Below are 22347 nucleotides of genomic sequence, written 5' to 3' on the forward strand. Positions count from 1 at the left end.
CAAAAGAATATTAGTCACTAAACAGCGAAATATAACAAGTTAGTTCAGAAAATATCTTTTAGATCAAAGTCAACTGAAAATAAAACAGAATTCCATCTGCATAGATAAATGTTTGTTTGCCTGCTGTTTCTAGTTTCTTTCCCAAAGATGATAATAGAATGTTAAATAGGACGGTGATAACGGGGAGCACTGTGGCACCCCACAAACTTGAAACTTGAATTCTCAGAGAATACTCCCTGAATTTTAACTCAATATGATCTTGTAGAAAGAAATCCCTTGAGTCAAATTCAATACATTTCTTGAAATTCCATAGAAACACAGAAACAGAGAAGTATGATGGCAGATAAAGGCCAAAAGGCCCATCAAGTCAGCCCATTCACAGAATCCACTATTTCCTCCTTTCCCTAAGAGTAAGAGATCCCACGTGCCTCTCACATGCTTTCTTGAATTCAAACAGACACAGTCTCCATCAGCTTGTTTCCCAATGCTCATACGAGCATATTTGAACTGAGCATATACAGAAGCGATGGATATTAGAGGCTGGAGCAGCCTAATGACTTCTGCTGCTAAGGCCATGTGGTCTGGGTTCCAGCAGGGAAACTTCGGCTGGTGGGGTTGAGCATCCCTGCCAGCACAGGTATGACTGGGGAGGGGGGGGGTGCAACAGCATAGTGGGAGGATGGGGAGGCAGAAGAAATACTTGGCCCCTCCAGTCCCATCCTCAGGCCCCCCATATCATCATCTAGCTATGCCCCTGTGGTGATCTGGCCAGATTAACTTTGATGAGGCACAGAATTCGACAATATCCTCCCCTAACAAATTACAGATGAAATAGTCTCCTTCAGTTCTTTAAAAAGCTGCAAGAATATCAGAAGGAAGTGATGATACAGAGCATGGGCATGTGAGGAATTCCTAATGATCCTCTAGAAATACCAGAGATTTTAAGTGCTACAGCATACCCTTCCATCAGGAAAATGTATAGAGCCAATTTAAATACTATTACTAAGCAAAAAAATCTATTTGGGCAAGACACTGTAAATCCACCAGGTTAGGGTAGACTTCAGTAATTAAAAAGTGAATCACGTGGTTAAAATGTTACAAGCACACTGCCGTGCTTCCTCGGGAGAAAAAAAATAAAAAGCAAGCAAACATTTCTCTAATGCACATGAATTACAGTACTGCCCAACCTGACTTGCACCCTGCACTTTCCCGTGGTAAAGGACCACCACAGCATCTGCCAGCATGACTTCTCGTCCTTGCCACTGCTGCCATGGTCATCAAGTCTCCCTCATACCCCAAGAGAGAGGCACTGTTGAAGAAAGACAGGCGGAACACTAAAGCACGTACATGACTATAAGCTGGCGTATGCAGTGCTATCCCTCTTCCCAGAGGGAGGCTGCTGGAAGAACTATGAGTGCATACTGGTTTTCAGCCCTGGGCAGAGTTTAATGTTCTTTCAGTCAGTCATTTATCGCCAGCCATTCTATTAAAAATGCTCAAGTCAGGGTGCAACAAAATCACAATTCAATCAAAGAGGACCAAAGGGAAGGAAACCAAAGGGAAGCTGCACTTTGAAAATTGATGTAAGGCCCAAAAATAAAAGTTACTCATTGACTTGGCAAGAATGTACGTAATTTGATAATTTCCCTCTCAAACAATAAGACAATCATTTAAAAAAGATTTATTTATGAACTGCTTTTTATAAACACACAAAAAATTCAAACATTAAACATGGCATTTCTCTTAACAACAATCCTCTAACATTTAGGTTTTTTATCTCTTTCCTGCCTCCCCTTAATACTTTGTACCCCTTATACCTCCCCCAGCTGTATTAAGATTCACACCAATAGAAATACAAGGCTTTCGCAGATAAAAATCGTAAAACAATTCATGTCTTAATACAATTTTTGATGAGAAGTATTAGAACCCATTGGCATGTTCTCCGATTACATCAATGCTTTACTAATGAACCACTGGGGGAATTTACCAGAGGAAGATCTCTGGGCTAGATTCACTAAACTTTCCGATCCTGTAATGATGATCGCAAAACCAGTTTTACTGGTTTTGTGATCGTTCCCCGACCCGATTCACTGACCTGCTGCCCGATCAATCTCCTATCCGATCTAACCCATGCAAATTAGTAAAACCCCATGCAAAATAGCCAAGTGATTGATTCACTAACAATTACTTGGCTATTTTGAATCGGGTTTTACTATCCTAAAACCCGACTGCTGCAGACCTGTTGGTAACTGTGTTACCGACAGGTCTGCCGTTTTTTTGACAGATCTGCCTGTCTTTTTTATTTATTTTTTTCCATGACATAGATATTTTGCGTGTGTTACACATGCAAACTATCTGCCCCATAAAAATAAATGAATAAAAGACTGGCAGACCTGTCAAAAAACGCTCCCCCCCGACAAATGTGCCCCTCCCCGTGACCCACAAATGGTAGGAAGGATGCCGACTCCCTCCTACCATTGGCGCTCCCCCAAACCCGAACACTGTGATCAAAAAAATGGCAGGAGGGATGCCGACTCCCTCCTACCATTATGCCGACTCCCAACTCCCCATCCCCCAACAAAACAAACAGCAGGAGGGATGCCAACTCCCTCCTGCCACTGGTCGCAGGTGAACATCCCGGCCCCCCTCCCCCGTAAACGTTGGGAGCAGGAGGGTTGCGCAGTCCCTCCTGCTCCATAGGCCTCCAGTCTTCAGGAGCAGGAGGAACCACAAAGTTCTCCTGCTCCTCTGTCTGGCCTGTGACGCAATGCCAGCCTTAGGCCCCACGGAAGTCCCTGATTTGCCAATTGGCCAATTTGACCTCCATGCAAATCATTTGCATGCAAAAAAGATAGTGAATGAATTGCTGTTTCAAAATTGGCCAGGAATTGGCCAACAGAGATTGAATCGCTATCTTTAGTGAATCTGGGCCTATAGGAGATAAGATTGCACCATCAGAAATTTGGGAATGTGAGAAGTAGGTAGAAGGGTATTCACAGGCAGTGTACTAAATGTCAATGGTGAAAGCAGAAAATAGAGAGGGAAAGAATGGGTTGATCCACAGAAGGGTAGAATAATAAGAGCAGGAAATTACACCACATATGACAGTAAAAATGTGATGTATATAGTACAATGTCAATGACAATTAACATACTGGTATATCAGGCGAACAGTTGTCCAATGAAGATCAGATTGAATGAGCATAAATCTCTACAAAATTACAAGCTCCAATGGTTCAGTATTGGCTTGATAAGGGACATGAGGTAGGACAGATTTGATGGCGTTATCATAGATCAGATATTAGAGGGGAGGGAGGATGGACATTTTAAAAAATATTTAAAATTTAAATAGCGTAATCTTGTTTGGGTTAAATGCTGAAATAGAATGGGCTTCTGTAACTGCACAAGCGGGGTTTAGGTTTTTGGTCCTGAAAACACACAGATAGACACAACCAGCAATAGGGCAGAAAGTTCTTCATTAGCTTTAAACAAAGCACTCCCTGAATCCTGTTGCTTCACAGGATTGAGCACACAAAAAAACAGTCTCTTGATTTGACAAACAAAAATCCTGAGATGAGCATGGAGCTGGTGTTGCTTTGCTTCAAAAACAGACTGCAAAAAGTCTTTTTCCAAACAGGTAGAAAGATCTGGTCCTAGCCATAACTTAGAACAGGGCTCACATGTAGTTAGTTCAAAGAATTGGCTTACCCTCAGCTAACCAGAGTGTCTGGGTGTTGAAGTCAAGGAATATGCTGGGCCATAAGCGTCGGAACAGGGGAGCCAACAGGGGCCATGGCCTCCCCCAAAATTGCCAATTTTATGCGGGCAGGAGTAAGTTTTCCGCACTACCGCCCACTGCTAACTCGGTCGGTCATGGCTGGTTTCTTTTTCTGCCGATCAGCAATGAGCAAGAATTTGCAGGAGCCAATCAAAGAAATCACTGAACGCTGAGCATGAGTGGCAAAGTGCGCTCCTGCCCATTGCCGCTCAGCCGCGACCGGGTTAGCAGCAGGCAGGAGTGCGGAAAGATCGCTCCTGCCCGCTGCACCTCTAGACCACCAAGCTAGAGGAGGTAGGAGGACGGGGCAGGGTTCAGAGAGAGCAACGGTGTGAAGGGGGTGCAGATTCTGACAGGGGGGGTGTGGATGGGTGCAGAATCTAACAGGGGGGAGGGAAGGGGGCTGGGTGCAGAGTCTGATGGGGTGGATGGGTACAGAGTCTGACAGGGGGGTGGATGGGTACAGAGTCTGACAGGGGGGTGGATGGGTGCAGAGTTTGACAGGAGGTGGTGGATGGGTGCAAAGCCTTACAGGGAGAGGTTGGGTGCAGGGGGGTAGGGAGTTGGGTAGGCAGGGAGGACAGATGCTCAGGGGGTTGGGAAAAACAGATACTGCACATACTGGGAGAGGGTTGGGAAGGACAAATGCATGGGCTGGGGGGGGTTAGGAAAGGAAGAAAAGAGACAAGCTCCACAGGTGGAGTAGTAGGAAGGGAGAGAAAGAAATGCTGCCGATGGGGGAGGGAAAAGGAACCGAGACTTGTTGGACATAGGTGTGTGGCGTGAGAGGGAATGAGAGATGATGTATATGGGGAAAGGAAGAAAGAGGGAGAATTGTGGGACATGGTAGTGGTGGAGAGGAGGGAGAAATGTTACACTGGGAGGGAGGAGAGATGACACAAAGAAGGGAGAGATGTCAGACCACTGGAATGGGAAGGAGAGAGAGAGAGAGAGATGCCAGACCGCAGAAAGGAGAGAAGAAAGATGTTAGATCTCGGGAAGAGGGAGGGAAGGAGAGAGAGATGCCAGACCATAGGAGAGGAGAGAGATTCCAGGCTATGGGAAGGGGAGGAGAAAGATGCCACACCATGTCATGGGGGGAAGACAGATGGCTGACCATAGGAGAGGGATGAGATGGTGCATAGGGATGGAGGGGAAGGGGAGACAGCAATGGGTGTGACAGGGAAGAGATAAGAAGAAATGCTACTTATGGATGGATGGGAATAGGGGAGAAGAAAGATGGAGGAGATGGTACATATGGATAGATGGGAAGGGAAGGCATGGAAAAGTAGATTTTGAGAAGAAAGCAGAAAAATGGAAGAAAGTTGAATTTTAAGTTAATGCTAAAGATGGATCTATGGCAGAAAGTGAAGGAGAGAAAAACAGCAAATAGATAAGGTAGCCCTGGATACAGAGTTAAGAGCACAGACAGAAGGAAGTGCAGCCAGAGACTGGGAAAGATGGTTTGAAAACCAAAATCACCAGGCAACAAAGGTATTGATTTTATTTTCAATTTAGTGATTGAATTGTCAGTTATGAGAAATTACATCTGCTGTCTATATTTTGCACTGTTCAGGAAGAAATGCATTTGTTTCTATTTCTCTGGGGGTTGTACTGCATGAAGAGTCTTGCATCTTGGGGTTTTGTTTGTATATATTAGTACTTTTAGTTTGTATAGGGGTTATCTACATATGTGACCAAGGCCAAGTGTTCTGGTAGGAATGAATGTTGAGAAACATGTATGCTTTGCGTAGTTTAATTTTGTGGTTAAAAACAAAAGACTGTGGATGTAGATGTTCTGAATGATGATTTATTATTCACACTTCGCAATAAAAACATTAAAATGCAAATATAAGTCTATAGTATATATGTGATAGTCCAACCAGACCCTACACAGTCTGTGTTTCGGCAAACACGCCTTCCTCAGGGGTCCAGATGATGTAGTGTACACAGATAGAAGAATAGACTAAAAACAGTGTACTTGTCTTTGAGCAGATAACCAAAAATGGCTTGAGAGTTCCAGTGTTCCCTCTAAGGTGAGCGCATGAGCGATTGCTCACTATTTTCAGTGGCGTCGCTCATGCGTTTTCTCCTGTCGCTCACTCGAGGGCGAGGTGAGAGGAAGCGCGGCTGCCTGTATTTTAAAGTTGAAATATGCAGCGGCGGCTCCTCTCAAGATTCCCGACTGCATCGGACTTCCGACGCAGGTGGGGATTCGTGAGAGGAGCCGCTGCCATGTCTTCAGTGTCATACTGGGGGGGGGGGGGACGGTCCGCCCTGGCTGTGCACCCGCCCTAAGGCTGCAATCGGAGAGGAAGTTCGGGCCAGCCAATCGCTGCCTGGCTGGGCGGAACTTCCTCTCCGACGGCAGAATTGACGTCGGGGGAAGCAAAGAGAGCTTGGGGCAGCCGCGGCAGTGGCTTTGGGGCCTGTTTTCCCCCGATGGTTGCAGCGGTGGCTTTGGGGCCTGTTTCCCCCGATGGTTGCAGCGGTGGCTTTGGGGCCTGTTTCCCCCGATGGTGGCAGCAGTAGCTTTGTGGAGGGTAGGGAGAAAGAAAGGGGGCAGGCAGGGAGACAGAAAGGAAACAGAAAAAAAGAAAGGGGGCATCAAGAGAGAAAAAAAAAAGAAAGGGCAGGGAGAGAGGAAGAAAAAGTTGGGGGAGGGAATGAGATCTGGAGGAAAGGAAGCATACAGGCTGAAAGAAGGGAAGAAAGATTGGATGCACAATCAGAAGATGAAAGTGCAACCAGAGACTCATGAAATCACCAGACAAGGTAGGAAAAATGATTTTATTTTAAATTTAGTGATCAAAATGTGTCTGAATTTATATATGCTGTCTATATTTTGCACTATAGCCCCCTTTTACTAAACCACAATAGTGTTTTTTAGTGCAGGGAGCCTATGAGTGTCGAAAGCAGCGCTGGGCATTTAGCCTAACCCTGCGCTAAAAACTGCTATTGCGGTTTAATAAAAAGGGAGGGGGGTATATTTGTCTATTTTTGTATGGTTGTTACTGAGATGACAATGCATAGAGTCATCTGCCTTGACCTCTTTGAAAAAAACCCAGAATAGGAATGATAATTAACATTTTCTCAGCGTATAGTGTGCTTTGTGTTTTTTAATTTTATTGTTGGTAGATCATTTTGACTTGGTCATTTTAAAGTAGCTCGCAAGCCCAAAACGTTTGGGCACCCCTGAGCTAGAGCGTTGAAGCTGTGTATTTCTATTTTATCCCCCCTTTTACAAAACTGTGGAGCGTTTTTTAGCGCCAGCCGTGGTGGTAGCAGCGCTGATGCTCAGAATTCTATGAGCATCAGAGCTGTTACCACCGTGGCTAAAATCCACACTACAGTTTTGTAAAAGGGGGAGGGGTTAGTTTGTGATGACATATTCCATACTAGGTAAAGGTGTTTTCTGTGTTCTGTGCGTTTGAAAGACACGGTTTTCTGTTAGGATTGACGTTGTAGGATTGATCTGTGCTGGTCTGGCTTGTTTAGTTTTACAATGGGTGTATTGATGTACTGCTCACTGCAATATGTAAGATGCTGCCTTTTCCTAGGTACTCATGTGTGACGTGTGGCTTGTTACTAAAAATCATGTTTTTCGTACAGATGGGGGGGGGGTGCCAAAAAATGATGGGCCCTGGGTGTTACATATGCTAGGTTCGCCACTGTATGTAAAGATACCAGAAAGCTGGCGAAGCAAAAACTTTAAGTACATTGTTATTCTTCTAAGTTTTGAGTATTTAACCCTCCCACAATCTCACGGGCACTTGTTTCAAGTTTCAAGTTTATTGAGATTTTGATTTAAACGCAATATCAAATATTTTCAATGCGTATAACAAAAATAAATTTGGGGAAATAAATAAAACCATTTGAACAATAAACATACAAACATATCCATAGATGATTAAAAATACATAAGGAGTACAAGGATAAACTACATTTGTTTAAAAATGCATCCTCCGTGCCTGCTCATAAATTTGTGGAGTATGTAACTTGTCGCTCATGCATATTTTTTTTTGCACACACCTCATCAATCCTTAGAGGGAACATTGCTTGAGACTAGCAAAGTGGCGTGAGAAATGTAAAAGCTGTCTTCAGTTTGAATCCCTTATGAAGGAACTGAGAGAGGAGATGGCAAGGCTGAGAAGCATCTATGAGAATGAGAGATGCATCAAAGAAATGCTTCATAAGTCATCAAAGATTTCCAGCAGTGGGGAAGAAGAGGCCATGCTGATGGAGGACAGCTGGGCTCAGGTTACAAGATCCTGCAGGATCAATACTGTGATTCCAACTGCCCTTGAACTGAAGAACCAGTCTGCAGCCATGGAAGTGGAAGAGATGACAGCATTCTAAAGAGAGGAAGCGCAAAATCTTGAAATCCCAAAGTTACTGGATCCATGAGCAATTGGAGATGAAAGGTAGTGGTGGTTGGTGATTCCCTTCTGAGGGATACAGAAGCATCCATCTTCAGACCAGACATGATTTCTCAGAAGGTATGCTGTCTGCCTGGTGCCAAAATTCAAGATGTTATGGAGAGCTCATCAAGCCTAATGACTATTATCCAATGCTGATCATCCATGTTGGCATTAATGATACTGCAAGGTACCCCTCCAAACACATCAAAAGTGATTTTGTGGCTCTGGGAGAGAAGGTGATGCAGTCAGGTGCACAGGTTCAAGAAGAGTGACCAAGATGATAAAGGGGATTGAACTCCTCTCGTATGAGCAAAGACTAAAGAGGATAGGACTCTTCAGCATGGAAAAGAGACAGCTGAGGGGGGATTGAAGTCTACAAAATCCTGAGTGGTGCGGATCGATTTTTTACTCCATCAAAAATTACAAAGACTAGGGCAGCGATGGCGAATCTATGGCACGCGTGCCAGTTGTGGCACGCGAAGGCCTTGCAGCTGGCACGCGGGAAGGTCCGCAATAGAGAGCTGCACGGGAACGGGGCTGGATGTACTAAGTCGCGCGGCTTTTCTCCCTACCTGCTCTGCTTGCAGCACAGAGCCGAATGGAAGTCTTCCCGACGTCAGCGCTGACGTCGGAGGGAGGGAGGGCTGACGTCGGGAAGACTTCCGTTCGGCTCTGTACTGCAGGCAGGGTAGGTAAGGAGGAGTAGCCTCGCGGCTACCAAGGGAGGGGGCGGTCCGCCCCGCCCCGTGTGCAGCACAGCCGGCCAGGTCCCCTTACTTTTGTGGCGCTAACCCGACCGACAGGGCCGCCATCAGGGCAGGCGGGCGCAACGCCCAGCAAATTTAGATGCCCGCCGGACTGTCATCTGCCGAATCCTGCTGCCGCCACTGCTTAATGCGCAGCCTGAAGAGCCGCCGAAAAACCCGCCGGACTTTAAACAAAAAAAACCCCCAGCAAGCGACTCGAACCCGGCTTCCCTCCGAAACCGGAAGTTACGTCGGGGGGGGGGGGGAGGTAGAGAAGAGAAGAGAAGCCGGCACAGACCATTAGAGCCCCGGAGCATGCGGGAGATAGGCCAGCCACGGAGGGAAGCTTACTTGCTCTTGCTTACTTCGGGCCTTTCTCGCTGCCAGGTCCTGCCTACTTTCTGTTTCCGTGAAGGCAGGACCCGGCAACGAGAAAGGCCCGAAGTAAGCAAGAGCAGCAAGTTGTAAACTTCCCTCTGTCGCTGCCCTTTGGGAGATAGGTCAGCGACCAAGGGAAACTTGCAACTTGCCTTTGTCTGTAGCGAATCTGCCGGGTGTGTGAGACGGGGGGGGGGGGAATGGGAGGAGTAATGCTGCTGCACCCAATTAGGGGGGAGGGGGAAGAGAAATGCTGCTTCTGCTGTGCCCAATTGGGGGGGGAGAGAAATGCTGATGATACTGCTGTACTCAGTGGGGGGAGGGGGAAGAGAAATACTGCTGTACCCAATTGGGGAGAGAGAGGGAGGAGGGAGAAGGAAGATCAGGAAAAGGAGGAAAGAGATGCAAAGACCATGGGACGGAGGGAAAGGAGATACCATACCATGGAGTGGAAGAGAGAGATGCCAGGGCATATGGGGGGGGGGGAAGCAGGGCCAGATTAAAGGATAGGCCCTGTAGGCACAGGCCTAGGGCCCGAAATAGTCAGGGGGGCCTGCCAGTGCTGTGCTTTGGGGCCTCACCCTTGCTGGATTCGCTGGCAGCAGCAGCAGCCTCATCATCATCCCGGGCGAATCCCAACCCGATCCGACCCTCCTATCTCTCCCTCCTTCCCTCATCAGTGACGTGCCAGAGGGAATCACGGCAGGAGAAAGTCCTGAAGCAGCCTGTTTAGAGTCTCGTGATGGGAGGGAGGGAGAGTTTGGAGGGTCGTGGGGGGGAGAGTAGCAGTCTGCCCCAGGTGTTCGACCTGGCGTCATGAACTTCTTCGGCTAACATCAGCATTTACAATTCACTGCTGTTGCCAGCTTCAGGCCTTCCTCTCCGCCGGGTCCTGCCTACTTCTGTTTCCATGAAGGCAGGACCCGACAGAGAAGAAGGCCTGAAGCTGGCAACAGCAGCAAATTGTGAATGCTGCTGCCTGAAGAAGTTCATGACGCCAGGTCATGGGTGACAGAAGGAGGAAAGGGAGCAGAGGGGGAGAGACTTGCTGCACCCAACTGGAGGGAGAAAGAAGATGAGGGAGGGAATGGAATGAGATGCCAGGGATTGGAGGGAAGGGAAGGAGGAAGAGATGCCAGGGCATGGAGGGAAGGAGGAAAGTATGCCAGACCAAGGGAAAAGGAAGGAGGAGAAGACAAAGCATGGAGGGGGAGGGAGAGATGGAAGAAAAGGAAAGGAGTGAGATGCTAGAGAATCAGGGAAGGGAAGATACCAGACTATGGGGTGCGAAGGAAAGAAAGGAGAAGAGAGAGATGCCAGAGCATAGGGGACGGGATGGTGACAGAGAGAGAAAAATGGAGAGGTGGCAGAGCTGAAATCAATCATGTACAAAGGAGAAGAGAAGGGGCACAGGATAGACAGTTTATTGAAGGAGCATAAAAAGAGGGAAGATACCATATGGAACGGGGAGAGGGCAGACAATGGATGGAAGGGGCTGATGCTGTATGGAAGACAGAGCGGACAGAAGCTGGCTAGAAAGAAGAGTGAAGACAAGATGATTAAAGCAAAAACGACAAAAGGTAGAAAAAATTGTTTTGTTGCTTTACATAGAATCAAGTAGTATTGTATCTATTGATTAAAGTTTATAAATAGGAAATAGAAATAAGGCAGTTTTTTGGGGACTAAACCCTTTTCCTCAGGTCAGGACAGGATACCATAACAGCAGGGGTGCCCAAATGGTCGAGTGCGATCGACCAGTAGATCGCAAAGGCAATGTGAGTCGATCGCGTTGCCTTGGCAATCTTTTTCTTCCTGCCTCCCTGAGCCAGGCCAGGCGCGTAGAAGCACCGGACTCACAAGACTTCACTTCCGAAGTCAATTCTGACGTCAGAGAGGAAGTTCTGGGCCAGCCAATCGCTGCCTGGCTGGCTTGGAACTTCCTCTCCGTCGTTAGAATTGACATCAGAGGTGAAGTCTTGTGAGTCCGGCGCTTGTACATTCTTGGCCTGGCTCATGGAAGCAGGGAGAAATCGGCATGGTGGCTTAGGGGGTAGGGAAAGAATCGGGGAAGTGGAGAAATTGGCGCGATGGCTTGGGGGGGGGGCGGGGGAGAGAGAAAGAAAGAGACAGAAAGAAAAGGGGAGGGGCAGAAAGAAAAATATTGGATTTATAGTCAGAAGAAGGAAGTGCAAACAGAGACTCATGAAATCACCAGACAAAAAGATAGGAAAAATGATTTTATTTTCAGTTTAGTGATCAAAATGTGTCTGTTTAGAGAATTTATATCTGCAATAGCGGTTTTTAGCGCAGGGAGCCTATGAGCATCGAGAGCAGCACAGGGCATTCAGTGCATCTCCCTGCTCTAAAAACTGCTATTGCGATTTAGTAAAAAGGGAGGGGGTATATTTGTCTATTTTTGTATAATTGTTCCTGAAGTGACATTGCATAGAATCGTCTGACTTGACCTCTTTGAAAACCCACGGAATATAAATGATAATTAACATTTTCTCTGCATACAGTGTGCTTTGTGGTTTTTTTAAAAAAAATTTTATTGTTGGTAGATCATTTTGACTTGGTCATTTTAAAAGTAGCTCGCAAGCCCAAAAAGTGTGGGCACCCCTGCTGTAGAAGCAAGGGCAAAGTGGAAATGTCCAATCAAGATGGTGCACAAAAACAGTGTCTTTCAACTCATCTGATAAATCCAATGGTCTTTATTAATCCAAAACAAAATCGTACATCCAAAGCAACTCAATGACTCGACATGATCACGTTTCGGCCATCCGGCCTGCATCAGGAGTCTTAGAAGTCTTTGGGTAGCAAGTAGTCTTTAAATGGCAAATGGTCAAAAGTGAAACAATCATACCATTGCTCCAAGTCTGTAAATGCTGCAAAACCACACAACCTCATGTTCTTTACAGATTTTACTAACCACTTTAATGTACTAAACAAAAAATTGCAAGGCATGGGAAAAACAGCAGAAAACATGTTTAGTGACATCAAAGCTTTTGAGAGAAAATTGCATGTTTTTGAAAAAGACCTTGAGAGTGGACAGCTAAAATATTTTCCCAACCTAAAAATACTTTTGGATAATTCTACAACATTTGTGGACAGTCATAAAAAACACCAGGAAATCCACAAAGCATATTCCACCATTGTAGCCGAAGCAAAGGAGAATTTTAGTAAAAGATTTTCTCAGTTCCGTAAGATGGAGACAACCCTTTCATTTATAACTTCCCCAGAAAAGTCCACATTTGAAGATCTTGATCTTTCCTGCTTACAGTGGTTGGATATTCAAAATTTGGAAATGGAGCTACTGGAATTTCAAGAAAGCTCTATCTGGAAAAGTAAATTCAATGACCTGCGTGCGGCTCTTGAGTGTGAAAGGGTGACAAATGAAATCACTGCTAGCAGTTCTGAAAATGAAATCCTAAAAGCGTGGAATTCTCTGCCAGACAATTTTAAGTCCATGAAAGCACTTGGGATTGCTCTTCTTACTTTGTTTGGGTCATCCTATGCTTGTGAGCAGCTGTTTTCGGCTTTGAATCATATAAAATCTAATGCTAGAAACAGATTAACGGATGACATGAGTGCTGCATGTGTTGCTCTGAAATTAACGCACTATGAGCCAAGGATTGACAAGTTATCAGCATGCATGCAACAACAAAAATCACATTAATTTTTTTCAGAGCATGCCCAATGCATATGTTTACATGAAGCAGTGTTTTCAGTTTGCAGTTAAGACACTTTCTAAGTTATTTAAATATTATTTAAAGATGTTATTTAAAAAAGGGACTTTACATGGCCCTGTTGTATTCCAATCTGGAATTTCCAATAAAAACAGTTGGTTTAATTGAAAGCTCTTTTGTTTTCTTTACATCATATTATTAGAAATGTAATGATTTAACTATTTTCTAATTTGATTGTAAATTTTACAAAAAAATATGTATAGACTCTTTGGGAATACACACCGAGTCTTGACACAGTTAACAGTTTAAAAAAATTTTTTTTTTTTTTTACTCAGGATACATTTGACATGTTATGTAATACATTTAAAATATATTGTGTAACTGAATCAAATTCTTCCTAAATTCATTAAATTGAATGAAATCATTAAAACATTATAAATTGCCAATAAATTGAAATGAAAACCAAAGGATTGTGAATCAAATTAATTCTCTGACAATACAAAGATTCCAACCTTTAAAAATGATGTTCAGGCAACTTTATAAAGAGTTTTTAGATACTAAAATCTTGTTATTAAGGTTTAATTGACGTGCTGACACTTTGAGGAAATTCTTTGGTTTTGTGCGGCAGTTTGGGCACTCGGGCTCAAAAAGGTTAGCCATCACTGGACTAGGGGATACTCGATGCAGTTGCAGGGAAATACTTTTAAAACTAATAGGAAGAAATATTATTTTCATTTGGAGAATAGTTAAACTTTTCTGGTTCCGCTATATCTTTTTTAAGATAAGGTGACCAGAATTGAATGCAATATTCAAGGTGAGGTCACACCGTGGAGCAAATCAGAGACATTATAACAGTCTTAGTTTTGTTAACCATCCCTTTTTTAATATTTATTTATTTAATTCATTTTCTATCCTGTTCTCCCCAAAGAGTTCAGAATGGGTTACAGATTGGCATACATAATATACAGTTAACAGACTACAATTTGCCATAGTTACAGTACAAGTTGTTTTTTTGTTGTTTTCTTAAAATTTATTGCAATTTCATAATTTTCATAAGAATAATCTTGTTCAAGAAATACATAAAGAAAATCAAAAGAAAAATAAGCAACTTAACGGTCAAATGGAATATATACTTTCTTCCTTAGACCAAAGTTGTAGGAGATGAGCTCAAGTAATAGAAGGAGAATCTAAATTTTTTATCAAAATAATATAAGGAAAAAGGCCCAATGTTGCGGACTCCTTTTATCTTAACAGCTATTCAAGAAGTCACCAACTTTTTCAAATCCAAAAATGATCTCAATTGCTCAGGTAAACAGAAAATATATCTAACTCCTAAGTATTTAATCAAACATTTGCATTGATAAGCTAAGAGAAATGAGGTACCTAAAGTCAGTGCCTCAATTCTCATTGCAAGGAATAATTTCCTTCGTTCTTGCGTTTGACGAGTCACGTTTGGGAACATCCAGACTCTTTTACCATAAAATAGTATTTGTGGATTACGGAAATATATTTTGAAGATAGCATTAATGTCTTGTTCAAACACTAGTGATACCAATAAAGCAGCTCTTTCAGAGGATTCCGATAAGCTCCCTTCAAGTTACATTTAAGATTTGCTCCAGTTCTGGACTTACACCCACTTCCTTCCTTACAGGCAAATAATATATTTTGTTAATTGTCGGTATAACATCAGAGGAAAATTTCAAAACTTTAATGAAGTTTTTAAAAAAAATAAGTCATAACAAGAGGAGTCATAACCATTGATTTAGGAAAATTCAGCAAATGAATATTACCGGTAAGTCTGCGATAATTGTAGTTTTCTAGCTGTTCTATCTTCCTACTGAAAAGAATATTATCTTTGATGATCCCAGTAGTTATGTCTTGAAGGCTTTCCAAGAGGTGTTTAACATTGGCTGAAAATTCTTTTCTTGTACCATCCAGACTTTTACCTACTAGTAGAGAAGTATCATTTGAAGATTTGGTGACTACATTGGTTAGCTTTTGGAGAGCTTCTCATATGCTCTCCAACATTATCACCAGCGGTTTATCCATCTGGGAGCTGACTTCTCCTCTAACTCCCAGCTTTCCTGCTCTGTCACACATCTCGCTGCTTCTGCCCCTTAGAATGGGGGTCTCCTTTATGAGAGCTTCTTCACAGGGTTCCTCCTGCATAGTCACGGCTAGAGCAGGGTGCGATGCGAGAATGGCTTCCAGAGGCAAAAGAGATGTTTCAAGTTCCAGCTCTGCGGTTTCTCCGTTCTCCAACAGAGCATTGGCAAACTCTATGGCCTTTCTAGAGGGTCCCACAGTGGTGGAAAACTCCCAAATAGAGCGCTGAACAGGAGAATAAGTCCAAGCCACTGAGAGATCAGCACAAACATTCCCCTTTTGTATAGTGTGTGGAATAACAAATGTCAGGTAATTTTTCAGGAGACGCTGTCACCTTACCGCCGCCATCTTGGATCTCAAGTTGTTGTTTTTTTTACAAGTTTTTATCCTAATTTGACATATACTAGGGATCTAATACCAATATATGTGGAGCGGCATAATAAAAAAGAACTCCACATTTAAGTCCGTTTTGGACCTAAGGGCTCCTTTTACTAAGCTGCGCTAGCGGTTTTAGCGCGCGCATTAGACGTTAACGCCTCCATTGAGCTGGCGTTAGTTTTTCCTTGTAGTGCGGGGGGGCAGCGTGCGCTAATCTGAGGCTCGCTAAAAACACTACCGCAGCTTAGTAAAAGGAGCCCTAAGTCACTATTCATCCAAAGTCGGCAGTATCCAAAGTCCATTCTAGAAATATACATCCAAAATATTTTTTTTCCCAAAAATCGTCTCTCTGTATGTCCAGGTTTTTGATCGTCCAGACCATCACTATGTCTATCTTTATACCACATTCTCGACCAAATATTCGTCCAAGTCCCAAACGCCCAGAACAAGACCTTTTGGACGTAGGAGGGGACATGCATTGTGATGGACTGGCCACACAGACCTGGCAACAGAGCAGTGGGGCATATTACAGGGCACTGCTGTGAATTTCATAAAAAGGGTGCCACATAAACATCTCACCACAGCTCCCTTACAGGTCATGTTGAGCCCCCCAAAACCCACTATACCTGTCTACAACCCCAATAACCCTTATGGCTGCAGGTGGCATCTATATGGCAGTACAGTAGGGTTTTGGGGGGAGCACGTTTTACCATGAATGCAGTAGTTAGAGTGGCTTATGAGCCTGGGTCCTCCTCTCTATGGTTCACTATCCCACCCCCAGACTACATAAGACACCTCTGTACAGCTCTACTAGTCTTTCCTATGCCAGGTGCTGAAGTTCTGGAGACAGGTATGTACTTTTTTATTCTCATTTTTATGCCGGGGAGAGTCAGTGATCACTGTACTTTGTCCCTGCAGTGGTTATCTGGTCACTTTGGATACCTTCTGGGCACTTATACCTGTTTTTAAATCATCTAAGTCACAACGTATAAGTTCCATCTAAGAAGCCTTGTTGAACTTTCGATTATCACTGCAGGATGACTAAGTCTAGGTTGGCCTACATCCTGCCCTAACCACTCCTTCAAACATGCCCCTTTCACTATGGGCACACAGCGGCACTGAAAAGGCCTAAGCTGATTTTATATACGTCAAACTCGTTTCGATTACTGGCACGACCTGTCTTTTAGGTCGTCCAAGTTTCGATTTAGGCAGGTTTTTAAATGTATTTCTATTTCGATTATGAACCCCATAGTATACAGTTTACAGGTTACAATTTGCCATAATTCCAGTGCAAAGTTTTTCAATACAAGTTTTATCCTACGAGACACATACTAGGAATATAATACCAATATACTTGAAATTAATCCTGGTTAATAGGTAAAGGTTAGTGTGAAGGTTCTGTCTATATACTTCAATGCCTAGCCCTGCATATGAGTTTTGCAGATATACATGTTTCCAGGCAGAAGCTGACCAAAACTGCAGCTAATTGGGTTTCCAAGTAGAGAAAGTAGCTGGATTGAAATGAATACTGATTAATAGGTAAAAATCATCTTGTTTGCTTTTTTGCCCTCCACTACACATTGGGTGGAAGGTTTTAGCGTATTGTCTACAATGATACCCAGATCTTTTTCTTGGGCGCTGACCCCAAGGTGGACCCTAGCATCTGGTAACTATGTCAAAATTAAATTTCATCTGTCATTTGGATGCCCAGTCTTCCAATTTCTGAAGGTCTGGCTGCAATTTTTCACAATCTGCTTGTGCTTTAATAGCTTTGAACAGTTTTAGTGTCATCTGCAAATTTAATCACCTCACTCATCATTCCAATTTCAAGATCATTTATAAATAAGCTAAATTAAGAAAAATGGCCATTTAACCCTACCCTTTGTTTTCCATTCGATAACCAATTCCTAATCCACAACTGAACATTGCCTCCTATATCATGACTTTAATTTTATCAGAAGCCTCTCATGAGGAACATTGACAAAAGCTGTCTGAAAATCTAGATACACTAAATCAACCGGTTCACCTTTATGTACATGTTTATTCACACCTTCAAAGAAGTCAAGCAAATTGGTGAGGCAAGATCTCCCTCGGCGGAACCCATGCTGACTTTGTCCCATTAAATCATGTTTCTTTATGTGTTCCACAATTTTATTTTTTATAATTGTTTCCACTATTTTGCCCGTTACTGAAGTCAGGCTTACCAGACTGTAATTTCCCAGATCTTCCCCAACCCCTTTTTAAAAATCAGCCAAACATTAGCCACCCTCCAATCTTCAGGTACTACAGGCAATTTTAGCGACAGGTATACCATCCAGTCCAGGTGATTTATCACTTTTTAACTTGTCAGTTTGGCTTAGTACATCTTCCAGATTTACCAAGATTTCTTTCAGTTCTTCCGCATCATCACCCTTGAAAACCATTAACAGTTCAGGTAGATCTCTTACATCTTCTTCCGTAAAGACCGAAGCAAAGAATTCATTCAATCACTCCACTATGGCTTTATTTTTCCTGAGTGCTCCTTTTGCTCCTTGATCATACAACAGTCCCAAGGATTCCCTCACACGTTTTCTACTTCTGATGTGTGTTTATGCTTGAGAGAGGAATTTTTATAGTTTGCCATACTTATTGTCTCTTACACCCTATCCAGCATCACCCCCATCTCTCTTTCTACCCACCAGTCCAGCATGGCCCTGTGTCTCTATGTCTCTCTCTCGCTCCCCTCCAGAATCACCCCTTTCACTTTCTCTCTTTCTTTCCCACTCACCCTCTTACTGCCTAGCTCAGTGGTGGCAATGGTAAAAACAGCAGGAAGTCACACAGGACCAGTTCCCTGCTTATGCCACTATTTACTTTGCCAGTCCCACCTCTCTAACGCAGGAAGTTTGCATCAGAGAGGGTGGGACTGGCAAAAGCTAGCAGTGGCATAAGCAGGGAAATGGTCCCACATGTCATCTCTTTGTTTTACTGCTGCCACTGCAGACCTGGGAAGGTAGCGGGCCCAAGATAAGTGTCAGCAAGAGAGTGGGGAAAGTTGTGGTTGAGACTGGGAAGGCTTCTTATATGGGGCAGCTGGGTGGGTGCTTATAATTTCTATATTGAAAACAAACACACTAGACTACCAGAACAACTCCTGGGGGGTGGGGTGGGGTGATCAGTATTATGTTTGGCCACTGCATACCAGGGTGGGGGTTCTTAATGGGGGGGGGGAGTCAGATGGATGGAAATTGGATACGCAAGGTTAGCCATTGTGGCCACTGCACTGGACTGGCCTAAGTGAGGCTGCACTTAAAGCCATGTCTTGAAGTAGTATTAAATCCAGTGATCTCGCAAAAGCGCACAGGACATTGGCGCGCTGACAATCCCGCCCCGACATTTATTTGCATGCAGGACAAATGTGTGCCGCCACTTCCAGGCCTTCCCCTTTGCGCTCCCGAAGAGCAAAAATGGGAGGGAGAACGGGCGTTTTTAGTGTACTGGGGGGTTCCCCCCCAACGGGAGCAAGAAGAGTTGTAAGTGTAGTGAGGGGGGGGGGGGTCCCCCAATGCAAACAGGAAGACCTCAAACCGGAAGTGGCAATTTGGAGTCTCTATAACAGTTTCCCAAACTAGAAGGTCTTTACCTATTAAATGGTTCAAATGTATTTTTTGTGAAGGAGGAGGGAAATTATCCCATCAGATGCTATTGTATAATCTGGATAATTTTCTAGTCTCAGATTTCAGATGAAGAACATTACTAATGCATTACCCCTGAACGCTAACCATTTGGTTATGGCCTCACACAAAAAATAAACACTTACTCGTAACTTCAGTGATGTGTGTTATCATGACTACAGGAAAGAAGTGTACCCACTTTTAAGTAACATCCTTGGATCGTAAAACCCTCCACCACCCCCCAACCCCCCATCTACCTCATGGCCTCTAACTAGAGAGCCCCAAATGCTTAGTACTTACGCATTTCTGCAAACAGCTGCCTTCTTTCTGCCATGTTACCTCCCCGTTTCCCACCGTCTTCAATCATTCTAGGGAGCAAAAGAATAAGAAGGTGGTTAAATATAACTTCACTAAATGGAATCTCAGTAACATACGCACTGCAAAGAAACATGACACATTTTTATACATTTCACTTCTTATTTTAAAAGGAAGGAACAACTTCTATTTCAAAAGACATTTCGAAAGACATATTGTAATACTATTTAATAAGTCATTCTTCATAATTATTTATGTAAACCACTGTGAACTTCATGGAGGTATTGGCGGTATATAAATAAAGATTGTATTGTATATTCATTGCATTTCAAGGACCTGAACTCATCTTTCTCTAACTGCATGTGAAGCTGTGAGCACCACTCCCATGGCACTGCTGATGCCAGTTCCGGCTACTAATTTGGGGGTTCTTACAACATAGCATGTAATAAAACCACTGAAGGAACTCCATTGGTCACAAAACACCATTTTAAACAGTGCAATAATAATTTAAATAAGTTAAACATAAGACAGATGACACAGCTGCAACAACATATCTCCTTTTCTTTACAGGTTCAGTTTCATTCCTGGGCCTTGGGGAAAGGCAACCCAAAGGGTGGGAAGCTTGGGAGACTAGGAGAAGTGGCCTGGTGGTTAGAGCAATGAGCTCAGAATTAAGGAAGCTGGGATTCAATTTCTGCATCTATCAGTGACACTTTCTGTGGCCTTGGACAAGTCACTTTGGGCTAGATTCACTAAGCAAACTGGTCGTGTACCGGTTTGTGACCCCTTTGCAAACGAATTTCCTCTGACCCGATTCACTAACCTTGTGGCCGATTATCCTCCGATCTGATCTGATCCATGTATGCAAATGAGGGGAAATGGCATGCATAGTAGGCAGGCAGCAATTCACTAAACCAAAACTGGAACACCGACTGGGCTGGCCGATCAAAAAACAAGCGACTGCTGGGGACCAGTCACTCACGTCCTTTCCGACTGCATCTCTCTGCCATGATTCTCCAGCTCTCTTGCCACCCTGCTCTCTTCTGCCCTGACTCTCTGCTGCGATTCTTCTGCCGCCCCGATTCTCCTGCTCTCTACCACGACTCTCTGCTGCAATTCTCCTGCTCTCTTGCCACCCTGCTCTGCCCCAATTCTCCTGCTTAATTCTCCCCAACTCTCCTACCCTTCCCCGCAGTGCAAGCACGGAGGACCATCGCATGCGCAGACCATCTACAAATGGTCAGCACATGCGTCGGGATCGCTGGAGAGTGTTCCGTGCAGTCGGTTGGGGGCGTGATTCCGATTGCCCTAATTTGCATGAGGGTGCTTCGTGAATCAGTCCCCCTGGCCACGGATCGGATCGCTCATGGATTAGATCTGAAACATGGCCTTAGTGAATCTAGCCCTTTATCTCTTATTGACTGATGGACCCATCTAGATTGTAAGCTCATAGGGTCAGGAACCCTTGAACCTAAACACTTATCAAGGGTGCTTTTGCTGTTTACTAAGAATTAGCTAGGCAAATTATCATCCTACAAAAAAGTATAATTTTGCTTAATAAATTTACACTGAAAGCAAATAGATTGTGATGCCATATATCCTTTGTGCAGTGAAGAGGGCATAAGGTCTGACAGATTTCCATGGCCTCAGTTCCTCTGGTTTTTGAAAAGGAGAGGAATACACAACTCTCTCCTTCCTACTACTTTTAGTGCACCATTAACAGTGGGACTGGGTGATCTGTGGGCCTCTGACTGTCCCTTATGGGTTGGGAGATGGAAAGAATGAGGACTACGGATCTTCCAGTCAATCTACTGTAGGAAGAGGTGCCAAGGTGAGTGATTTCCTGGTCTCTCTACTTTCCATATCTTTTTCTTATTGCCAGCTTGCAACATGAAAAAGATTTATTTTTTTTTTTTTTGCTTCAGCTATATGACATTTTTGTGAATAGGTAAACAATATTTCATTTGGTGAAAATTTATCATTTTATACTCCATAGAGTTGTTTTACTAAGCCTCTGAGTTTAAAATGGGTTAATGTGGGACAGTGATGTGTGCTAAGCTCAGATCGAATACAGTATTTTTCAGAGCTCTTTCTTTTGTTTTAACTGAAGATCATTTGTTAACATTCCCATTATAGCATGGTGCCTGCAAAGAATTAACACTTACCATTTCCTATTTAGGAGGTGCTAAGGGCTCCCATGTTAGCTCCGTGTTATCCAGTTAGCACAAACTAATCAAAATGCACTAACTGGAAAATGCAGGAATTTCCACTCTCTGCCCATGATATACCTTGTCTTAAAACTATTTTTTTTTAATAGGTAACACACAAATTAGTGCACACAAACAGGCAAATTACCGCAAAGCGCTTTAACACATTCTGTGATAGCTAACCATGAGTTAAGGATTTAACGCCCTTTAGTAAAATGACCCCCATGATCTGAATAATAATTGCATGAAGTAATTACATGAAAGCGAGTTAACTGAGTGTTTAAAGTTTGATGAAAGCTAAAACATTATCTGCAATCATACCTCATCACATGCAATACAGAGCCAGAGAACTGTACTTCACATTAACATAGAATATAGCCATACTAGGTCACACCGATGGTCCATCTAGCCCAGTATTCTGCTTCCAACAATGGCAGAATCCCAAGTGGTAGCGACGTTCTATGCTACCAATCCCAGGGCCAGCAATGGCTTCCCCCATATCCATCTCAATAGCAAACAACCACCTTTTCCTCCAGGATCTTCTTTAAACCTTTTTTAAACCCAGATATGCAACCACTGTAACTATATCTTCTGGCAACAAGTTCCAGAGAATAACTATTCATTGAATAAAAAAGAATTCCTCCTATTCTTTTTAAAAGTATTACCATGTAATTTCATTG

At 43.6% G+C, this 22347-nt stretch overlaps 1 protein-coding gene across 10 annotated transcripts in view; it reads right to left on the reverse strand.

Moving 5' to 3' along the window:
* The window catches only part of DTNA (dystrobrevin alpha), a 597879-nt gene that overhangs the window by 262342 nt on the left and 313190 nt on the right, over nucleotides 1-22347 (reverse strand). For all 10 annotated transcript variants that reach the window (XM_033933728.1, XM_033933727.1, XM_033933729.1 and 7 more), the window contains one exon: nucleotides 19446-19513. In XM_033933728.1, the coding sequence (XP_033789619.1) occupies nucleotides 19446-19512 (67 nt within the window). In that variant the 5' untranslated portion in view covers nucleotide 19513. Of the gene's footprint in view, nucleotides 1-19445; nucleotides 19514-22347 lie in introns of those variants that run through there.

Source organism: Geotrypetes seraphini, chromosome 2, assembly GCF_902459505.1.
Source record: "Geotrypetes seraphini chromosome 2, aGeoSer1.1, whole genome shotgun sequence".
Lineage (NCBI taxonomy): Eukaryota > Metazoa > Chordata > Amphibia > Gymnophiona > Dermophiidae > Geotrypetes > Geotrypetes seraphini.